The sequence below is a fragment of the Nerophis lumbriciformis genome, linkage group LG20, assembly GCF_033978685.3.
Source record: "Nerophis lumbriciformis linkage group LG20, RoL_Nlum_v2.1, whole genome shotgun sequence".
Lineage (NCBI taxonomy): Eukaryota > Metazoa > Chordata > Actinopteri > Syngnathiformes > Syngnathidae > Nerophis > Nerophis lumbriciformis.
In genome coordinates this window covers 25159055-25177500 of record NC_084567.2, presented here as the reverse complement: position 1 = coordinate 25177500, position 18446 = coordinate 25159055, and the positions used below count along the sequence as shown (strand labels likewise).

Below are 18446 nucleotides of genomic sequence, written 5' to 3'. Positions count from 1 at the left end.
CTGCGCGGGTATGGGAATGTTCTTCGTGGAGTAGTCGATGTTGAATTTTTCCATTTCTGATCGTCGTACAGTGCTCAACAAATGTCAATTTGGAGCGGAGTGTATGTCTTAATAAGGTTATCCAAAAAATAGTGCTCGATACCGTAGTAGAGCGCAATATATGTATGTGTGGGGAAAAAATCACAAGACTATTTCATCTCTACAGGCCTGTTTCATGAGGGGGGGTACCCTCAATCGTCAGGAGATTTTAATGGGAGCATTCGCATACCATGGTTTATATAGGGCACAGAGTGGGTGGGTACAGGCTGGCCTAGGGGCGTGGTGATTGGCTCATGTGTTACCTAGGAGGTGTTTCCGTCTATGGCGGCATGCTGTTACAATTTCGCTGCGCTTGTTGAGGGATGACATATATATATATATGTATATATACACGTATATATATAATGTATATATACACGTATATATGTATATAAATATGTATATATACACGTATATATATGTATCTATATATGTATATATATATACCGTATTTTTCGGACTATAAGTCGCAGTTTTTTTTCATAGTTTGGCCGGGGGTGCGACTTATACTCAGGAGCGACTTATGTGTGAAATTATTAACACATTACCGTAAAATGTCAAATAATATTATTTAGCTCATTCACGTAAGAGACTAGATGTATAAGATTTCATGGGATTTAGCAATTAGGAGTGACAAATTGTTTGGTAAACGTATAGCATGTTCTATATGTTATAGTTATTTGAATGACTCTTACCATAATATGTTACGTTAACATACCAGGCACGTTCTCAGTTGGTTATTTATGCCTCATATAACGTACACTTATTCAGCCTGTTGTTCACTATTCTTTATCTATTTAAATTGCCTTTCAAATGTCTATTCTTGGTGTTGGGTTTTATCAAATAAATTTCCCCAGAAAATGCGACTTATACTGTAGTGCGACTTATATGTTTTTTTCCTTCTTTATTATGCATTTTCGGCCGGTGCGACTTATACTCCGGAGCGACTTATACTCCAAAAAATATGGTATATATATATATATATATATATATAGCAGTAAAAAAAAGTATAATATGGTGATCATAAACAACAAAAGCTTTGTAAAATATTTCAAAAAGCAAGTGTAAAATGACAGGCATATAGCGCAGTGATTACAAACAATACATTGGAAGCAGACACCACAATTGACCTACTTCACATAAAAGTCACAATTTCTCCATGATTGTTGGTTCAAAGCTCATGAGGATTTTGGAAAAATTAGGGGAAGAATTTTGTTTTTTTGGTGGTTGTGTATTTGCTGACATACATTGTGCTGGCGGGAGCATGTTAGAAGTCTGCTGGTGACTAAACACTGCATGAATGTAGCGGCCTACTGCATCAAATACGGACGCTAAATCGCCCTAAAAATATACTTTGATTGTAAGTTTATGAGCTGAAGTATTATTTTGGTTTCTTTCATCAGGAAAACTAAGATGAAAATGACTCAGTTGGTCCCCAACATGGCGCCTGTTGTTTGGTTGTCCACACTCTCTCTCTCGACACCACTCTGGTCACCTTTACTAGAGAGCGCCCCTTGTGGCCACGTTAGGTAAATCTTCAGTGCCTTTTTCTGGGAAATCACGTGACCTGACAAGCACAACAGGTGTGTCATGTTTGCAGCCAAATTTCCTCATCAGCTGTTTTTCTTCAACTGAAGCCCAACCTATTCATTGAACAACTACTTGAAACTAGTCAAACATTTGACTTGATAAGACATCTTGGATGAAGATATCTCAAATCAACATCTCTATATCTAGACATGAGCAGTACCTTTAAAGCTGGAAATAAGTATTTTATTCTGAAAACAAGTAGGGAAGGCCAGTTTATGTATAGAGCACAATTCAAAGTGCTTTACAGAAAATGACAAGAAGGCCAAAATGAAATGAAAAATTCTTGAAAATAAAAGAATAATAATGATCATAAAAGAAGGTTCTCAGAGCTGGAGATGGTTCATATGGTTCTAACATGCCAGAGATGTACTTTGGCACAAGAACATGAAAGGACTTGTACACATGGAGAGCTGTGTAGCTACAGGAAGCCAGGACTGATATGGACTAATATGCTCATATTTCCTGCTTCAAGTCAGGACTTGAGCAGCAGCATTCTGGGTGTACTGCAGTTGCTTTACAGCTGGTTTAGAGAGCCCAGTGAGAAGAGCATTACAGTAGTCTAAACTGCTGGAGACAAAGACTTAGTCTTCCTAAGTCTGATTCAGACATTATTCCTCTGATTTTGTCAATGTTTTTCAGCTGCTAAAAGCTGCTGATGTTATTGTTAAAGTTCAAGTCTGAGTCCATTATCACCTCCAGATTTATCAGCTGATTATTAGGTTTCAGTGAGAGTCTCAAGGTGACTAACAATAGTTTCTCTTTGCTAAATCTAAATGGATTTAGTTGAAGTCAAGCACATTACACAACATGATGCTTCACCACTGCTTTGTTTATTGTCATGGTTTCCAAGAAAGAGAAGATGTTTTACTTACACGGTTGGATCGTATTCGGCTGAAATGAAAGAGAAAGCAGGTGGAATTCACATCTCATGAATGACGGCAGAGACTTTTCCACGTCTTCCTGTAAGAGGAAACATTTGTGTCCCTCACCTTGTCTGCTTGGGCAACGCTTGATGATGATGATGATGCCGGGCGCCAGGAGGACCACCGCAGCGAGGACCGCCCCAACGAGGACCGCCCCAACGAGGACCGCCACCGTGGCAGTGACGCAGACATTGCCTGTTGGTATGGTATGATTTATTTGTTTGACAGCTGCTCCATAAGTCACATGAAGGAACATAAGGCGGTTACATTGACACTATTCAACATGTCCTAGATGCGTCTTTCTCACCTTCATGGCTTGCGTTGCTCAGGATGCTTCTTCTCTCCAGCTTGGTGACCAGGTCCTCTTTGACGCCAGACAGCTGGAACACACATTCGTACTTGCCCTCCACCTCAGCAGTCACCTCCACTTTCAGCTCCACCGACATCTGGAAGGTTCCGTTGGGGTTGGGGAGCAGCTCTCCGTGCTCCACGTCCTCGAAGATCTGCTCGCCGTCTTTCCTCCAAAACAGGTCGGCTCGGTCGGGGTAGAAACCTGTCGCCATGCAGCTGACCGGAGAGGACGGCGTCTTCTGGAGGAGGAACACCTCTGGAAGCTCTGCCCAGTAAGTGGCGTGTGAATGGAGGATGACGTGGAGAGAAGATGGAGATAAGCGGAGAGATTATAGGTAAAGATGGAGAGAAAAGGAGGTGAAGAGAAAAGAGTATAAAGAGACAGAGTGTAATGTCAGTAATGTTCCTATAGGGGGAGTGCTAACAAGTTAAAACAGGCCTGGGCAATTATTTTGACTCGGGGGCCACATTTAGAGAGAAAAAATGCGACTGGGGGCCGGTATATCTATTTTTAGGAACACTAATACAAAACTTCACAATAATGTCTGATTGAATGCTAAGAACGTTATGACAGACCGCCTTAAAAAACATAATGGAAATTTGTATTTTTCTATGAACGATAAAACACTGAATATTGACAACATATGAATGTCACACTCCCTTTCGATCGGCATATTTTACAATCGAGTGAAACGCGACAAAAATGCAACAAACAGTGAAATATGAACGCGAAGGGTACAAAATAAACACACCTGCAATCTGATATATCACCAGTGTTGGGACTAACGCGTTACTGCGTTATTTTACGTTATTTTTTGTGTAGTATCGGTTAGAAACAGAAGATCTGAGTGTGTTTTATTGGCGTGCTGCAGTGTCGTCCTTCTGATTCTTCCTCTGTCATAAGCCGAAGGCGCGCTCTGTGTGTCTGGGTGTGGGGAGGGGGGGTGCGCAATACAACGTAAACCGTTGGCCAACCAAAAAGTAACCACAGAACACTATACAGTATAGTGTTCTGTGGTTACTTTTTGGTTGGCCAAGCGGACGTGACGACAGGCTGTCCTCACTCAGGTCCGCACGGACCTGGAGGGGGCGTGCCTTAAGTCCGGCTGGAAATCGGGAGAAATTCGGGAGAATGGCTGTCCCGGGGAGAGGCCCTGAAATTCGGGAGGCTTGGCAAGTATGAGATATTCTCACTTATTTTCTTTTGTCGAGCGCAAAGAAAAGAACATTTTAGTTAAATGTAAGTTGTGTCTTGGATCAAAGATCCCGTCTACTGCCCAAAACAACAATACAAATCTGCCTGGTTAGGCTTTGTGAATGTCACGTGTGCCTTCCTTAGGTGAAGCCAGGTTTACAGCTATGTTGTTATTATGCTGTTTGTTACTCATGTATGTTATGTTGCAGCTATTTAAAATAGTTTTGTCAATTTGTTCTGGCCTGAAATAAATTGGCCCTCTGAAACATATCTTTGTCTTTGTGTGTTGTATGTAGACCACATTGCTTAGCAGAGTTCAGTGATGCAAATGCATGTCAAGTTGATCAACAGATTGTATTATTCTCCAGTGCAGTAACAGTACTGAAATGAAGACTAAAAAGGCATTAATGGGAGCTTTTTGAAAAAAAAAAAGAAGAAAAAAAAGCAACTAAATAGTTACTTTTCACAGTAACGCATTACTTTTTGGTGTAAGTAACTGAGTTACTTTTGAAATAAAGTAACTAGTAACTGTAACTAGTTACTGGTTTTCAGTAACTAACCCAACACTGTATATCACTAAGCTTTAGAACTTTGTTGTGATAATCTCCTTCCGCGTCTGTGGAAACGCTTCCCACCCACACTGCTTGGTGCCTCGTCTGAGCTGATGTGACGTAGATTACCACAGTAACTAATTAGAGGACCGTAGTAACTAATTAGATTACCAAAGTAACTAGTATATCATCCAAAAGCGCAGATTCCAACCATTGAAATACTTTGTATAGTTCAAGACTTACGGTCATTAGAAAACATCACTGCACATCATAATGGCAGCTACACTTTCCATCTTAAAGATCTAAAACATTTTTTTTGGGAATGTCCGGCGGGCCAGATTGAAAAGCTTAACGGGCCGCATGTGGCCCCCGGGCCTTAATTTGCCCAGGTCTGTGTTAATAGGTGTTACAAGGTGTGCTTCTACCTGTTCTCATTAGGACCTTCTTCCCATACTTCACATACGTCTTCAAGTAAGAAGGACAATCCTCAGTGTAATAAAACTTAATGTAGTCTAGTAGAGGTTTGTTTTCGTCCCACTTGAATTTGGAGGGGAAAGCTTGTAGTTTTGCTGCAGTGTATGTCCATGTCTTCATGTCCAACGATATTAAATCTTCTCCATCATAACTGTACTGCTCCCAACCGTTAACCTCATCAGTCTCATCATTCCATTCACATCCTGACATCCTCTGGTAAGTGTGAACACCTGAGACACAAAAAGTGTTGTAAAGCAGAGTGAAACTAACACACAACATGTCTTTGTTGTAGGTTATTATGGGATGGACAGAGACAAGGTAGATCAGTGCAGTAAAGTGTAAAAAGTATAAAAATATCAAATATACACTGCTCAAAAAAAATTAAAGGGACACTTTGAAAACACATCAGATTTCAATGGTGAAAAAAAAATGTTGGATATCTATACTGATATGGACATATGCCACATCTTTTGATGGAAATAAACATTTTCAGCCTACAGAGGGCTCAGTATAAAGACACCCCAAAAACCAAAGTGAAAATAAACATTTTGCCTAAATTCAATTTCTGCAACTCAAAATTATTTTCAATATCTTGTGTGGCCCCCACGTGCTTGTATATATGCTTGACAACGTCGCGCCATGCTCCCAATGAGACGACGGATGGTGTCTTGTGGGATGTTCTCCCAGATCTGTCTAAGGGCATCAGTGAGCTCCTATAAAGTTTGAGGAGCAACCTGGCGGCGTCTGATGGACCGAAACATTATGTCCCAGAGGTGTTCTATCGGGTTTAGATCAGGTGATCGTGAGGGCCATTCAATTGTGTCAATTCCTTCATCCTCCAGATACTGTCTGTATACTCTTGCCAGATGAGGCCGGGCATTGTCGTGGACCAGGAGGAACCCAGGACCTACTGCACCAGCGTAGGGTCTGACCATGGGTGCAAGGATTTCATCCCGCTACCTAGTGGCAGTCAGACTGCCGTTCTCTAGCCTGTAGAGGTCTGTTCGTCCCTCCATGGAAATGCCTTCCCAGACCATCACTGACCCACCACCGAACGGGTCATGCTGAATGATGTTGCAGGCAGCATAGCGCTCTCCTTGGCTTCTCCAGACCCTCTCACGTCTATCACAGGTGCTCAGGGTAAACCTGCTCTCATCTGTGAAAAGCACAGAACGCCAGTGGCGGACTTGCCAATTCTGGTGTTCTATGGCAAATGCCAATCAAGCTCCACGGTTCTGAGCAGTGAGCACAGGGCACACTACGAGGCCACCCTCGTGAAGTCTGTTTGGGCAGAGACATTCCCACCAGTAGCCTGCTGGAGGTCATTCTGTAGGGCTCGGGCAGTGCTCAACCTGTTCCTCCTTGCACAAAGCAGCAGATATCGGTCCTGCTGATCGGATGAGGACCGTCTACGGCCCTGTCCAGCTCTCCGAGAGTAACTGCCTGTCTCCTGGAATCTCCTCCATGCTATGGAGATTGTACTGGGAGACACATCAAATCTTCTTGCAACAGCACGCATGGATGTGCCATCCTGGAGGAGTAGGACAATCTGCGCAACTTCAGGAGGGTTAAGAAATCGCCTCATGCTCCCAGTCGTGATAATGACTCTAGCTAAAGCCAACACTTATGGAAAAACAGTTAAAAAAGATCAAGAGGGAGGAACTTGAAATGGCCCCCACCTGCAAAACCAGTCCTGTTTTGGGGGCCATCTCGTTGTTGCCCCTCTAGTGCACCTGTTGTTAATTCCATCAACACCAATGCAGCTGAAACTGATTAACAACCCCCTCTGCCACGTACCTGACCAAAACCTTATCAGAAAAGTGCAACTGAATTCATGCCATACCCTGATAAAAAAAACTGTTCCTTTAATTTTTTTGAGCAGTGTATTAGAATAGTAGAAAGTTCAACATAAACAAACCTCCAGTTTGGTTGAAACGCTTCTTAAATGTTTCAATGTTCTCTTTGAAGATATGTTCATTAATAACATTGTACTTTGTTTGTCTCTGCCAGTAGTCTGGATCCTCTGCTGTGATGTTGTTCATCCAGTCCTGTTTGGATTCTGCTTTCCTGATGTTGCTGTCATAGTAAATAATCTCAACTTCATTAACATAACCAACACTCACAAACTCAGGGAAGTTTGGAACTTGAGAGGATGCAGTGGTGAAATACTCAAGTGAATGAATCACTGAAAGACAAAAGGCAGAAAAACAACATTTGATTGTTTAGTTTCATGTTGTAAAATTCCTATTTGAAATGATGCGGTCTTCATTTCAACTTCAAACACTGCTGCTTCTCACAGTAAACAATCACTTCCTGTTCTAAGAGACAATAACAGCGTTTGTCTTTGATTTCATATTTATACCTCACTTTAAGACCACACACACACATGAATAACTTGATTATTTCCTTCTACAACTGTAAGTGTCAAATAAATATATGACATTATTGCTTGCAGAGAAGTAAAAGTAGTTTTCTAGGTGAGGGGAAGTTCAAACTAGTGATGTCACTGCCAAAGCATGGAAATATAGCACCGCCTTATGGAATGTTTACAATGTAATACAACAACAATATTATAATACCCTTCATTTACATATTAGGACTATTCCCAGTAAATGTTATCAGTTTGAGAACTTTCTTTTTTTTTTATATTTCCCTTTTTCCTTTCTTTTATTGTAACTGGATGTGCGTATGTTCTGTAACTGGATCTGTGTACTCTTATTTTATTTTTTTATTTGGAGAACTTTCTTTTTCCTTTCTTTTATTTGTAACTGGATCTGTGTATTATTATTTTACTTTGAACTTTTGAAAAAACTAGCCTGGCGTTTGTGTGTCGGCTAATGGGGATCCTCAATAAACAAACAATTCATCCATTTTCTACCGCTTGTCCCTTTGAGGGTCAATTATATCCATTATTTCAGAATAATTCCCACCAATAGAGTCATTTTTGTGTACATGAAATGATTCTGATCTACATCTCATCTTATAGCTGATACTACTGATTGTTTCCTGGAATAATTATTTGTATTTTCCTATTTAAAAGTGAAACCAAGGTTTCCGGAAATGCTAAAGTTGAAAGTTTGATGTATGTTAAAGTGAGACAACTTGGCTCATTAAATTTTTGAGCAACAAATGAAGATGTAAACTATTCACTCAATCAGTGAATAGTTTGCAACCAGGGGCGTCCCGCAAGACACTTCACCCATGCTCCTGATGGGTGCTGGTTAGCGCCTTGCATGGCAGCTCCCTCCATCAGTGTGTGAATGTGTGTGTGAATGGGTAAATGTGGAAGTAGTGTCAAAGCGCTTTGAGTACCTTGAAGGTAGAAAAGCGCTATACAAGTACAACCCATTTATTTATCATTTAAATGTAAAGCCATAGGCTCACACATGTTCCGTAAATAATCCAAATTTGGAGCACAGCATCATCGTTTTCACAGCTTTTTGGTTGTTAGAGGTAGAGAGTGTTTAAATGTAAAGTTCTAAATCTTTTTTAAAGGCACAAAAAACAGGTCGGGTATTGAGAAACTTACATTTATGAATATAAAACTTAGCCAATAGTATAATGAGGTTGCTAAGGTAAAATTCACTTTCACATTTTTTTCATATAGTGTAAATGCAAATATCACATCTTTAAAACAAAGCACAAATTTGTCATGGGCAAGTGTGGGAGTCGGTTCTGAAGTATGAAGTAAAGAGACGTAACTTCATCACCTCGCCTGGTTATTGACTCCAACCTAAAATATTACACTGCCCATACCTATGCTCCTTCAAAGGCTGTGCTACTGGCTGCAAAGCATTGCACTTTCAAATACAACAATGAGTAGAGAGGAGTGTTATGTGTGTATATTGTCCAACTCTTTAATTACCGATACCGATATCAACCGATACCAACCGATATATACAGTCGTGGAATTAACACATTATGCCTAATTTGGACAACCAGGTATGGTGAAGATAAGGTACTTTTAAAAAAAATAATACAATAAAATAAGATAAATAAATTAAAAACATTTTCTTGAATAAAAAAGAAAGTACAACAATATAAAAACAATTACATAGAAACTAGTAATTAATGAAAATTTGTAAAATTAACTGTTAAAGGTTAGTACTATTAGTGGACCAGCAGCACGCACAATCATGTGTGCTTACGGACTGTATCCCTTGCAGACTGTATTGATCTATATTGATATATAATGTAGGAACCAGAATGTTAATAACAGAAAGAAACAACCCTTTTGTGTGAATGAGTGTAAATGGGGGAGGGAAGTTTTTTGGGTTGGTGCACTAATTGTAAGTGTATCTTGTGTTTTTTATGTTGATTTAATAAAAAAATAAAATAAAATACGGTAAATAAAAAACGATACCGATAATAAAAAAAACCGATACCGATCATTTCCGATAATACATTTTAACGCATTTATCGGCAGGCCGATATTATCGGTCATTTCTAATATATACAAACCCCGTTTCCATATGAGTTGGGAAATTGTGTTAGATGTAAATATAAACGGAATACAATGATTTGCAAATCATTTTCAACCCATATTCAGTTGAATATGCTACAAAGACAACATATTTGATGTTCAAACTGATAAACATTTCTTTTTTTTTTTGCAAATAATCATTAACTTTAGAATTTGATGCCAGCAACACGTGACAAAGAAGTTGGGAAAGGTGGCAATAAATACTGATAAAGTTGAGGAATGCTCATCAAACACTTATTTGGAACATCCCACAGGTGAACAGGCAAATTGGGAACAGGTGGGTGCCATAATTGGGTATAAAAGTAGATTCCATGAAATGCTCAGTCATTCACAAACAAAGATGGGGCGAGGGTCACCACTTTGTCAACAAATGCATGAGCAAATTGTTAAACAGTTTAAGAAAAACCTTTCTCAACCAGCTATTGCAAGGAATTTAGGGATTTCACCATCTACAGTTCGTAATATCATCAAAGGGTTCAGAGAATCTGGAGAAATCACTGCACGTAAGCAGCTAAGCCCGTGACCTTCGATCCCTCAGGCTGTAGTGCATCAACAAGCGACATCAGTGTGTAAAGGATATCACCACATGGGCTCAGGAACACTTCAGAAACCCACTGTCAGTAACTACAGTTGGTCGCTACATCTGTAAGTGCAAGTTAAAACTCGCCTAGGCAAGACCGAAACCATTTATCAACAACACCCAGAAACGCCGTCGGCTTCGCTGGGCCTGAGCTCATCTAAGATGGACTGATACAAAGTGGAAAAGTGTTCTGTGGTCTGACGAGTCCACATTTAAAATTGTTTTTGGAAACTGTGGACGTCGTGTCCTCCGAACCAAAGAGAAAAAGAACCATCCGGATTGTTATAGGCGCAAAGTTGCAAAGCCAGCATCTGTAATGGTATGGGGGTGTATTAGTGCCCAAGACATGGGTAGCTTACACATCTGTGAAGGCGCCATTAATGCTGAAAGGTACATACAGGTTTTGGAACAACATATGTTGCCATCCAAGCAACGTTACCATGGACGCCCCTGCTTATTTCAGCAAGGCAATGCCAAGCCACATGTTACATCAACGTGGCTTCATAGTAAAAGAGTGCGGGTACTAGACTGGCCTGCCTGTAGTCCAGACCTGTCTCCCATTGAAAATGTGTGGCGCATTATGAAGCCTAAAATACCACAACGGAGACCCCCGGACTGTTGAACAACTTAAGCTGTACATCAAGCAAGAATGGGAAAGAATTCCACCTGAGAAGCTTAAAAAATGTGTCTCCTCAGTTCCCAAACGTTTACTGAGTGTTGTTAAAAGGAAAGGCCATTTAACACAGTGGTGAACATGCCCTTTCCCAACTACTTTGGCACATGTTGCAGCCATGAAATTCTAAGTTGATTATTATTTGCAAAAAAAAAAATAAAGTCTATGAGTTTGAACATCAAATATCTTGTCTTTGTAGTGCATTCAATTGAATATGGGTTGAAAAGGATTCGCAAATCATTGTATTCCATTTATATTTACATCTAACACAATTTCCCAACTCATATGGAAACGGGGTTTGTATATACCGGTAATAAAATACATATGTATATATATATAGCTAGAATTAACAAAGTCAAGTATTTATATACTAGGTGTACGCCGCCTTCCGCCCGATTGTAGCTGAGATAGGCTCCAGCGCCCCCCGCGACCCCAAAGGGAATAAGCGGTAGAAAATGGATGGATGGATGGAAGTATTTATATATATATATATATATATATATATATATATATATATATATATATATATATAAGAAATACTTGAATTTCAGTGAATTCTAGCTATAAATATACTACTCCCCCCTTAAACCCGCCCCCCGGCCCCGCCCACCCCGACCCCGCCCACCTGGCAAGTATGATTATTTGTATTTTAAAAAATATTGATGGCACAGATTAAATCAAATAATCAGGACAGCCTAATACAATTACATATTACTGGAGTTTATTTTAATTTCAGCAAGATATTTGAAGAAATTCGAGAGTGAATATTGATGCATACTCTTTTTCGGAACAGATGATCTCAGCAAGGTCTGTCACAGCTGTGGGATGGAGGAGAGCGATAACCCTCAATGGGTACGTTTTCACTGTGCAATACAGTCAGGCTGTGAAATAGCAGGGCGTAGATAACATAATTATTGTAGTAAAATGGAAAATGTATTTTGGTGACAATGCATAATGTAACTCCCTCCAAATAGCACAGACACAATGGCTTTCTTGAACTGATTTATTTGAAGGCTTCCTTTCCCTTCAAATTCACCGTGAAAACTGAAATAAAATAAAGCACGTTATAAACGTAAAAATACCAACATGCACAGCATGTGGATCGAACATTTTACCGAAGTAAATACAAGCAGAAATACCTCAAATACAAATACCTCGTTGGCCTGCATGCTTCTTTTAGGAGGAAATTGTGATCTTCAGGCTCTTATAGCCCAAACGCTTAGAGTCCTTGTGACACTTTTTAGTCAGTCTCTCTCTTTCTGCCTTCACATGGCATCAAAAATGTTTACTCATTCCCGGAAGTAGCTTCCTTACATCAGACGACAGACCAAACGAGACACTTCAAAATAAAAGTATGCCCACAAACTTAACAAAAAGGCCTGAAATTACATTTTTGACCATAGTAACTTAAATATAGCCTTCTTATGAACTTGTATGCATTTTGATTTGAATTCCCTTTTATGAACTTAACTTATTATTCTGTTTTTAGAGAAATAAAACAAATTATATTAATTATTAGTAGCAACAGTTACACATAATGCATATGAGTTCAAACAGTGTACCTTCTGTTTTAATGTGTTTGTGTACAAATTGGTTGAATGATAAAGAGGTAAAAAAAAAAAAAAAAATTGTAATAAGCCCTACAAATGTTATTGATAACAACAAATACGGAACCGTTTACTGAACTCTTCCATGACCTACTCCCTCATTTCATTCAGAAGTTGGAAAAAGGTCTCAGTCCATTTCATGTGTAGTATGAGCAAGTGGATTCTGTGGCTGTGAAGTCTCGATATGGAGCTGTAACAGTGATAATGATGAATTATTTAAATCCGGAATTTATATACATTTAATGGCTCAACTTATCTGCCTCCTCACCTCCATCCTCCTCCCTCACCTTAGATCTGCTGTGACATCTGTGAGAGGTGGTTTCACCACATGTGTCCTGAGGCCAGATGTGGATGGGGATTACCTGTGCCCTGCATGTTCATGATGAGGGATGGGGGGTTGGAAGTATTAAACTATATTTATGTTATGACCTTCTGCCCAATATATAATAATATTTCTGTTTATAGATGTATAGTTTTTTATGAGGAGTTACATTTTATTACAAAAAAGTGTTCTATTTTGATTGTCTTTGTGTTCACTTTATTTGACGTTTGACTTTGAATATTCCATCCCATCCATCCATTTTCTACCGCTTATTCCCTTTGGGGTCGCGGGGGGCGCTGGAGCCTATCTTGTATATATAAATTATTTAACTATGTGTGGATTTTGTTATTTGTTTGTATTAAAATAAATTGCATTATACCTTGTTTGATAAGAAATTATATTTATTCTCCTCTGACCTGAAAAAACCTATTTAATTACAAGACTGGTTTCAGATTATATTATCGTAATACCGATGTATTTATGAAGTTTGGTGTGACAGGGACTTTATCTCTATTGTGAGGTAAACTTTGTTAGAGAAGTCCCATGTACCAAGAGCTGGGGACACTGTACATACCAAGAAAAACATAGGGGGTGCATTCTCAAGCAGCTGGCCTGAACATCCTGCCTGAAAATGCACCCCCCCCCATAACTCCACTTCTGGTGGTCCAATTTTCACATGGTTTTCACTGCACACAGGGGGGGGGGGCTATGATGAGTAACCAGGGTGAGTGTCATGCTTTTATGACCTTCCTAGCCAGAGATGGATGGGGGGTGCATTCTCAGGCAGGTGGAATCAACGTCTTGACGGAAGATGCACCCCCACCATAACTCCACTTCTGGTAGTCCGATCATCACATGGTTTTCACTGTATACAGGGGGGGCTATGATGAGTCACCAGGGTGAGTGTCATGTCTCTATGACCTTCTTAGCCAGAGATAGATGGGGGGTGCATTCTAAGGCAGGTGGAATCAACGTCTTGCCAGAAAATGCACCCCCACCATAACTCCACCTCTGGTACTTCGGGCACTTTTGATAACGTTATTTGTGAATGTTCAATTTGAAACTTCTTAAAACCAAATCAATGGTAGATATCAGATGCATTCATTTATTTATTCATCCATCCACCCATGAGCTTCTTTAAGTTAAAGAAAATGTCATATTTTTAAAATACGAGTATTGGATCACGACAACACGTTGAATGAAGCAGCAAACAATCGTTCTCCTTGATGTCTTTAAAAAAGTACATATAGAGGTTTACTTTGGTGTATATATTCTTTACAGTAAGCTGTCAAGGTAGACAATACTACATTTTCGGGACAGCAAATATTCCAATATTAAATGCTTATTGTTTTCGCCTTATCTGAATAGCCTGAATGACGCCGAAATCATTAAAGGCTCACAATTTTGAATCCATCCACAAGTAAGGAAAACTTGGATTATTTCACCTTGTTATGTACTTTTTTATGCCGAAAGAGGCGATTTCAGCCACTTGAATGACGGCGAAATCATTAAAGGCTCAAAATTTTACAATTTCGAATCCATCCACAAGTAAGGAAAACTTGGATTATTTCACTTTATGTACTTTTTTATGCCGAAAGAGGCGATTTCAGCCATTTGAATGACGGCGAAATCATTAAAAGGCGCACAATTTTGTATTCATCCACAAGTAAGGAAAACTTGGATAATTTCACTTTATGTACTTTTTTATGCCAAATGAGGCGATTTAAAAGAGGCGATTTCAGCCACTTCGGTCATTACAGCCGAGTTTAGATATACTTTTCAAGACGAGTGACGTAAGCGAGTGACGTAAGCGAGTGACGTAAGCGAGTGACGTAAGCGCGCTCCCACGTCAGGGGGCGCATTCTACGTAGTGATGGGATCGGCAGTTCTTTTGACTGTACTGAATCACTAGAATCAGTTCCTTAAATTGAGTCGTTCAAAAAATGTGTTCACCGAACCTGAATCACGTCCTCAGCGACAACCAGTCAGTTCTTGTAGGTTCGTGAAGCGAACCTGAATCACTCAGCTACAGTTCTGTGGGCCAGAGGGCGACAGACGTGAATCGCTCTCTGCCCTAACAGACTCCCCTTGACGTTCGCAAACAGACATTGCAGCTGTAGTAGAGATTCTGTTACTTTTAAAAACACTGTGTGCGTTTCCGGCCTGTCCAATAAACAAAATGTGACTAAATGTCTTGGTTGTTAAATATGTTTTATTGCACTGAAATGAAAATAAGAAATAAATAAAAGTGGGAAATAAAAAAAAATAGTAATAGCCTACTAAAATGCTTGCAATCAACAGTTGAATAAATAGGCCTCGTTTGTTTAGCGCAAAAACAAATATTATAAATGATAAATGGGTTGTACTTGTATAGCGCTTTTCTACCTTCAAGGTACTCAAAGCGCTTTGACACTACTTCCACATTTACCCATTCACACACAAATTCACACACTGATGGAGGGAGCTGCCATGCAAGGCGCTAACCAGCACCCATCAGGAGCAAGGGTGAAGTGTCTTGCTCAGGACACAACGGACATGACGAGGTTGGTACTAGGTGGGGATTGAACCAGGGACCTGGCCATTCTTCCACTGCGCCATGCCGTCAAGAAACCCTTAACAAATGCCAACATAAAAACTAAATGTTCTGTAGCAAAGAAAATGTAAACTTAAATATGCAAAACAAAAAGGAAAAAAATACCTTCAAAATAAAACAAATAAATTAAGAGCCAGAAATGCCAACATAAAAACTAAATGTTCTGTAGCCTACGTTTAAAAATATAACAAAGAAAATATCAACTTAAATGTGCAAAAAAAAGAAAATAAATAGGCTACCTTAAATAAAACAAAACAAATATTAAACCAAGTGCCAGAAATGCCGACATTAACACTAACATTTCTGTAGCTTACATTTAAAAATATAAAAATGGAAATATCAACTTAAATATAAAAGAAAAAAGAAAATAAATAGCTTAAATAATATAAAAATCAAGAAACTAAACACACACACACACACCAAAAGTGTCAAACAAAGGAATAATTGTTCTTGCACATTATGTTCTCTTTCAAGGTATTTTCGTCCAAAGATCTTGCCCCTACTCCAGATTTGCATTTAAAAATACAAGCTGGCTGATTTTGGATGAGCTGAGCCGATTATTTTTGTTACAATAACAGTGTAAATAATAGCCTATGTATGTGTACATACATTAGTTATTATTTTTATTTTAAATCTTCTCAAAACAGCCTGCCCGACACTTTACCCCCGCCCCTCCCCCTCGCGTCGCTGCTGCTCAGCCTTGCCCTGCACTGACTTTCTTTCTGTCTCCTCTACTCTCATAACTTTATGTGTTGAGATAATGGGGACGGGGCGCGTGTGTGTGTTTGTTTTCATGTGGCTTGAGTCAACATTAGCCGTTACCTTGGAGAATGAATGGAGAACAGATGCCAATGGCATGAAACATATCCCCGCGACGGGAGGAGAATCACTCGCGGCATTGGGGCAAGCAGAGCAGAGAGCGAGAGCGTTGTCGTTCACTGAGTGATTCATGTCGTTAATCCGCGGTGAACGAATCGTTCGCTCAGTCCCTCCCCCCGCCCCCATGATGAGTAGCTGGCTGCGTCGTTCGCCGACGTCGAGGGTTTAGTGAGTCACAGAATGCGCCAGTTCCACTCATACCGGCATGGTCGCGGCGGAGCTCAACTGAACCGAGAAAGGATCAAATCAGTTCATGAAGTGATTCGGTTCAGTACGTTCACTCAAAAGATTCGTTCGTTTGAACGAATCGTTCGCGAACGACACAACATTAATTATACGGCAGGCGGCACAACAGCTGTTGTGATAAAGTAAAAAAGTTTAATGTATTAAAGTGTATTAAATGTATTTAATACATTTATACATTATATATACAGTGTATATATTGTATGTATATATATATATATATTATATATACAGTGTATATATTGTATACATTTATACATTTATACATTATTTATACATTTACATTTAATATTTATTTAATGTATTAAAGTGCTGTTAAAGTGAGACAACTTGACTCATTAAATGTTTGAGCAACAAATGAAGATGCAAACTATTCACTGATTAATGTTGGTGAAAAGAGAAGAGCGTCAATAATAATGACAAGAAATAAATGAGAGTATTTTTGGATGAAATAAGCATGTAGGAATGAGGTGTATAAAGTTGTAAAGAAAGTGGACTTACCAGGCGTCACGCTGTGTGTTTGTACAAGTAGGAGGAAGAAGAAAAGCAAGTTCATCATCTGGGGCGGCATGGCGTAGTGGGTAGAGCAACCGTGCCAGAAACCGTTGCAGGTTCGCTCCCCGCCTCTTACCATCCAAAAATCGCTGCCGTTGTGTGCTTGGGCGGGACACTTCACCCTTTGTCCCCGGTGCCACTCACACCGGTGAATTGAATGATGAATGATAGGTGGTGGTCGGCGCAAATTGCAGCCACGCTTCCGTCAGTCTACTCCAGGGCAGCTGTGGCTATGAAAGTAGCTTACCATCACCAGCTGTGAATGAATGAAGCGCTATATAAATCCCAGGTATTATTAAATGTCTCAAACCTTTCTACTTTTAATCCTCAGAGAAAAACAAGGCGGCGACAATTTGCTTGACGAGCAAACATGAGATGGACGCCAATGCGGAAACGAGCTTGTATAAAATCTCCCCTGAGCCAATGGGAATTTTACACGTCATTGTCATTAGGTAAACTTGTTTGCTTCTCACACACTTATGATAACCGCTGGCTGGATTTCGGGGAAATCACGTGACTTTCTGGAGGAGGAGACAAATATTTTAGAGCAACGCAGTTCCTCCAATGCAGCTAACACGTGAATATTAACAAAATAAGAGTCATATCATCATTACAAGAATAAAAGCGAATCTAGCGAGGGTGATGTCATGTTTTTTGAAGCAGCTTTATTGTAATACACACATTTTTCAAATTCAAGACAAAGTTATATGTTTTTGATAACACTTTAGTATGGGGAACATTCTAAGTAACAAAGACTTAAATTAGAGTTATTTGGACACGAGGGGAACATATTCTGAGTAACAAATACTTAAATTAGAGTTATTTGGACACTAGGGGAACATATTCTAAGTAACAAAGACTAATTTAGAGTTATTTGGACACTAGGGGAACATATTCTAAGTAACAAAGACTTAATTTAGAGTTATTTGGACACTAGGGGAACATATTCTAATTAACAAAGACTTAATTTAGAGTTATTTGGACACTAGGGGAACATATTCTAAGTAACAAAGTCTTAATTTAGAGTTATTTGGACATTATGGGAACATATTCTAAGTAACAAATACTTAATTTAGAGTTATTTGGTTAGGGTTAGGGCATACTTGCCAACCCTCACGGATTTTCCGGGAGACTTCCGAAATTCAGCGCCTCTCCCGAAAAACTCCCGAGACAAATTTTCTCCCGAAAATCTCCCGAAATTCAGGCGGACTCAGGTCCATGCGGACCACAATATAAACAGCGTACCTGCCCAATCACGTTATAACTGTAGAATGACCGAGGGCGAGTTCTTGGTTTCTTATGTGGGTTTATTGTTAGGCAGTTTCATTAACGTCCTTCCAGCGCGGCAA

General features: G+C 39.6%; 1 protein-coding gene across 2 annotated transcripts in view; it reads right to left on the bottom strand.

Annotated features, from left to right (window-relative positions):
* Positions 1–17472, bottom strand: part of LOC133619567 (major histocompatibility complex class I-related gene protein-like) — a 26574-nt gene extending 9102 nt beyond the window's left edge. The window contains exons 1-7 of one of the 2 annotated variants that reach the window (XM_061980675.1): positions 17044–17472; positions 7081–7347; positions 5114–5392; positions 2899–3207; positions 2658–2786; positions 2541–2559; positions 963–1645 (exon numbers count right to left, since the gene is read on the bottom strand). In XM_061980675.1, the coding sequence (XP_061836659.1) occupies positions 1579–1645; positions 2541–2559; positions 2658–2786; positions 2899–3207; positions 5114–5392; positions 7081–7347; positions 17044–17176 (1203 nt within the window). In that variant the 5' untranslated portion in view covers positions 17177–17472 and the 3' untranslated portion in view covers positions 963–1578. Of the gene's footprint in view, positions 1–962; positions 1646–2540; positions 2560–2657; positions 2787–2898; positions 3208–5113; positions 5393–7080; positions 7348–17043 lie in introns of those variants that run through there. The other variant, XM_061980674.2, reaches the window with a different exon arrangement.
* Positions 17473–18446: the final 974 nt, after the last annotated feature.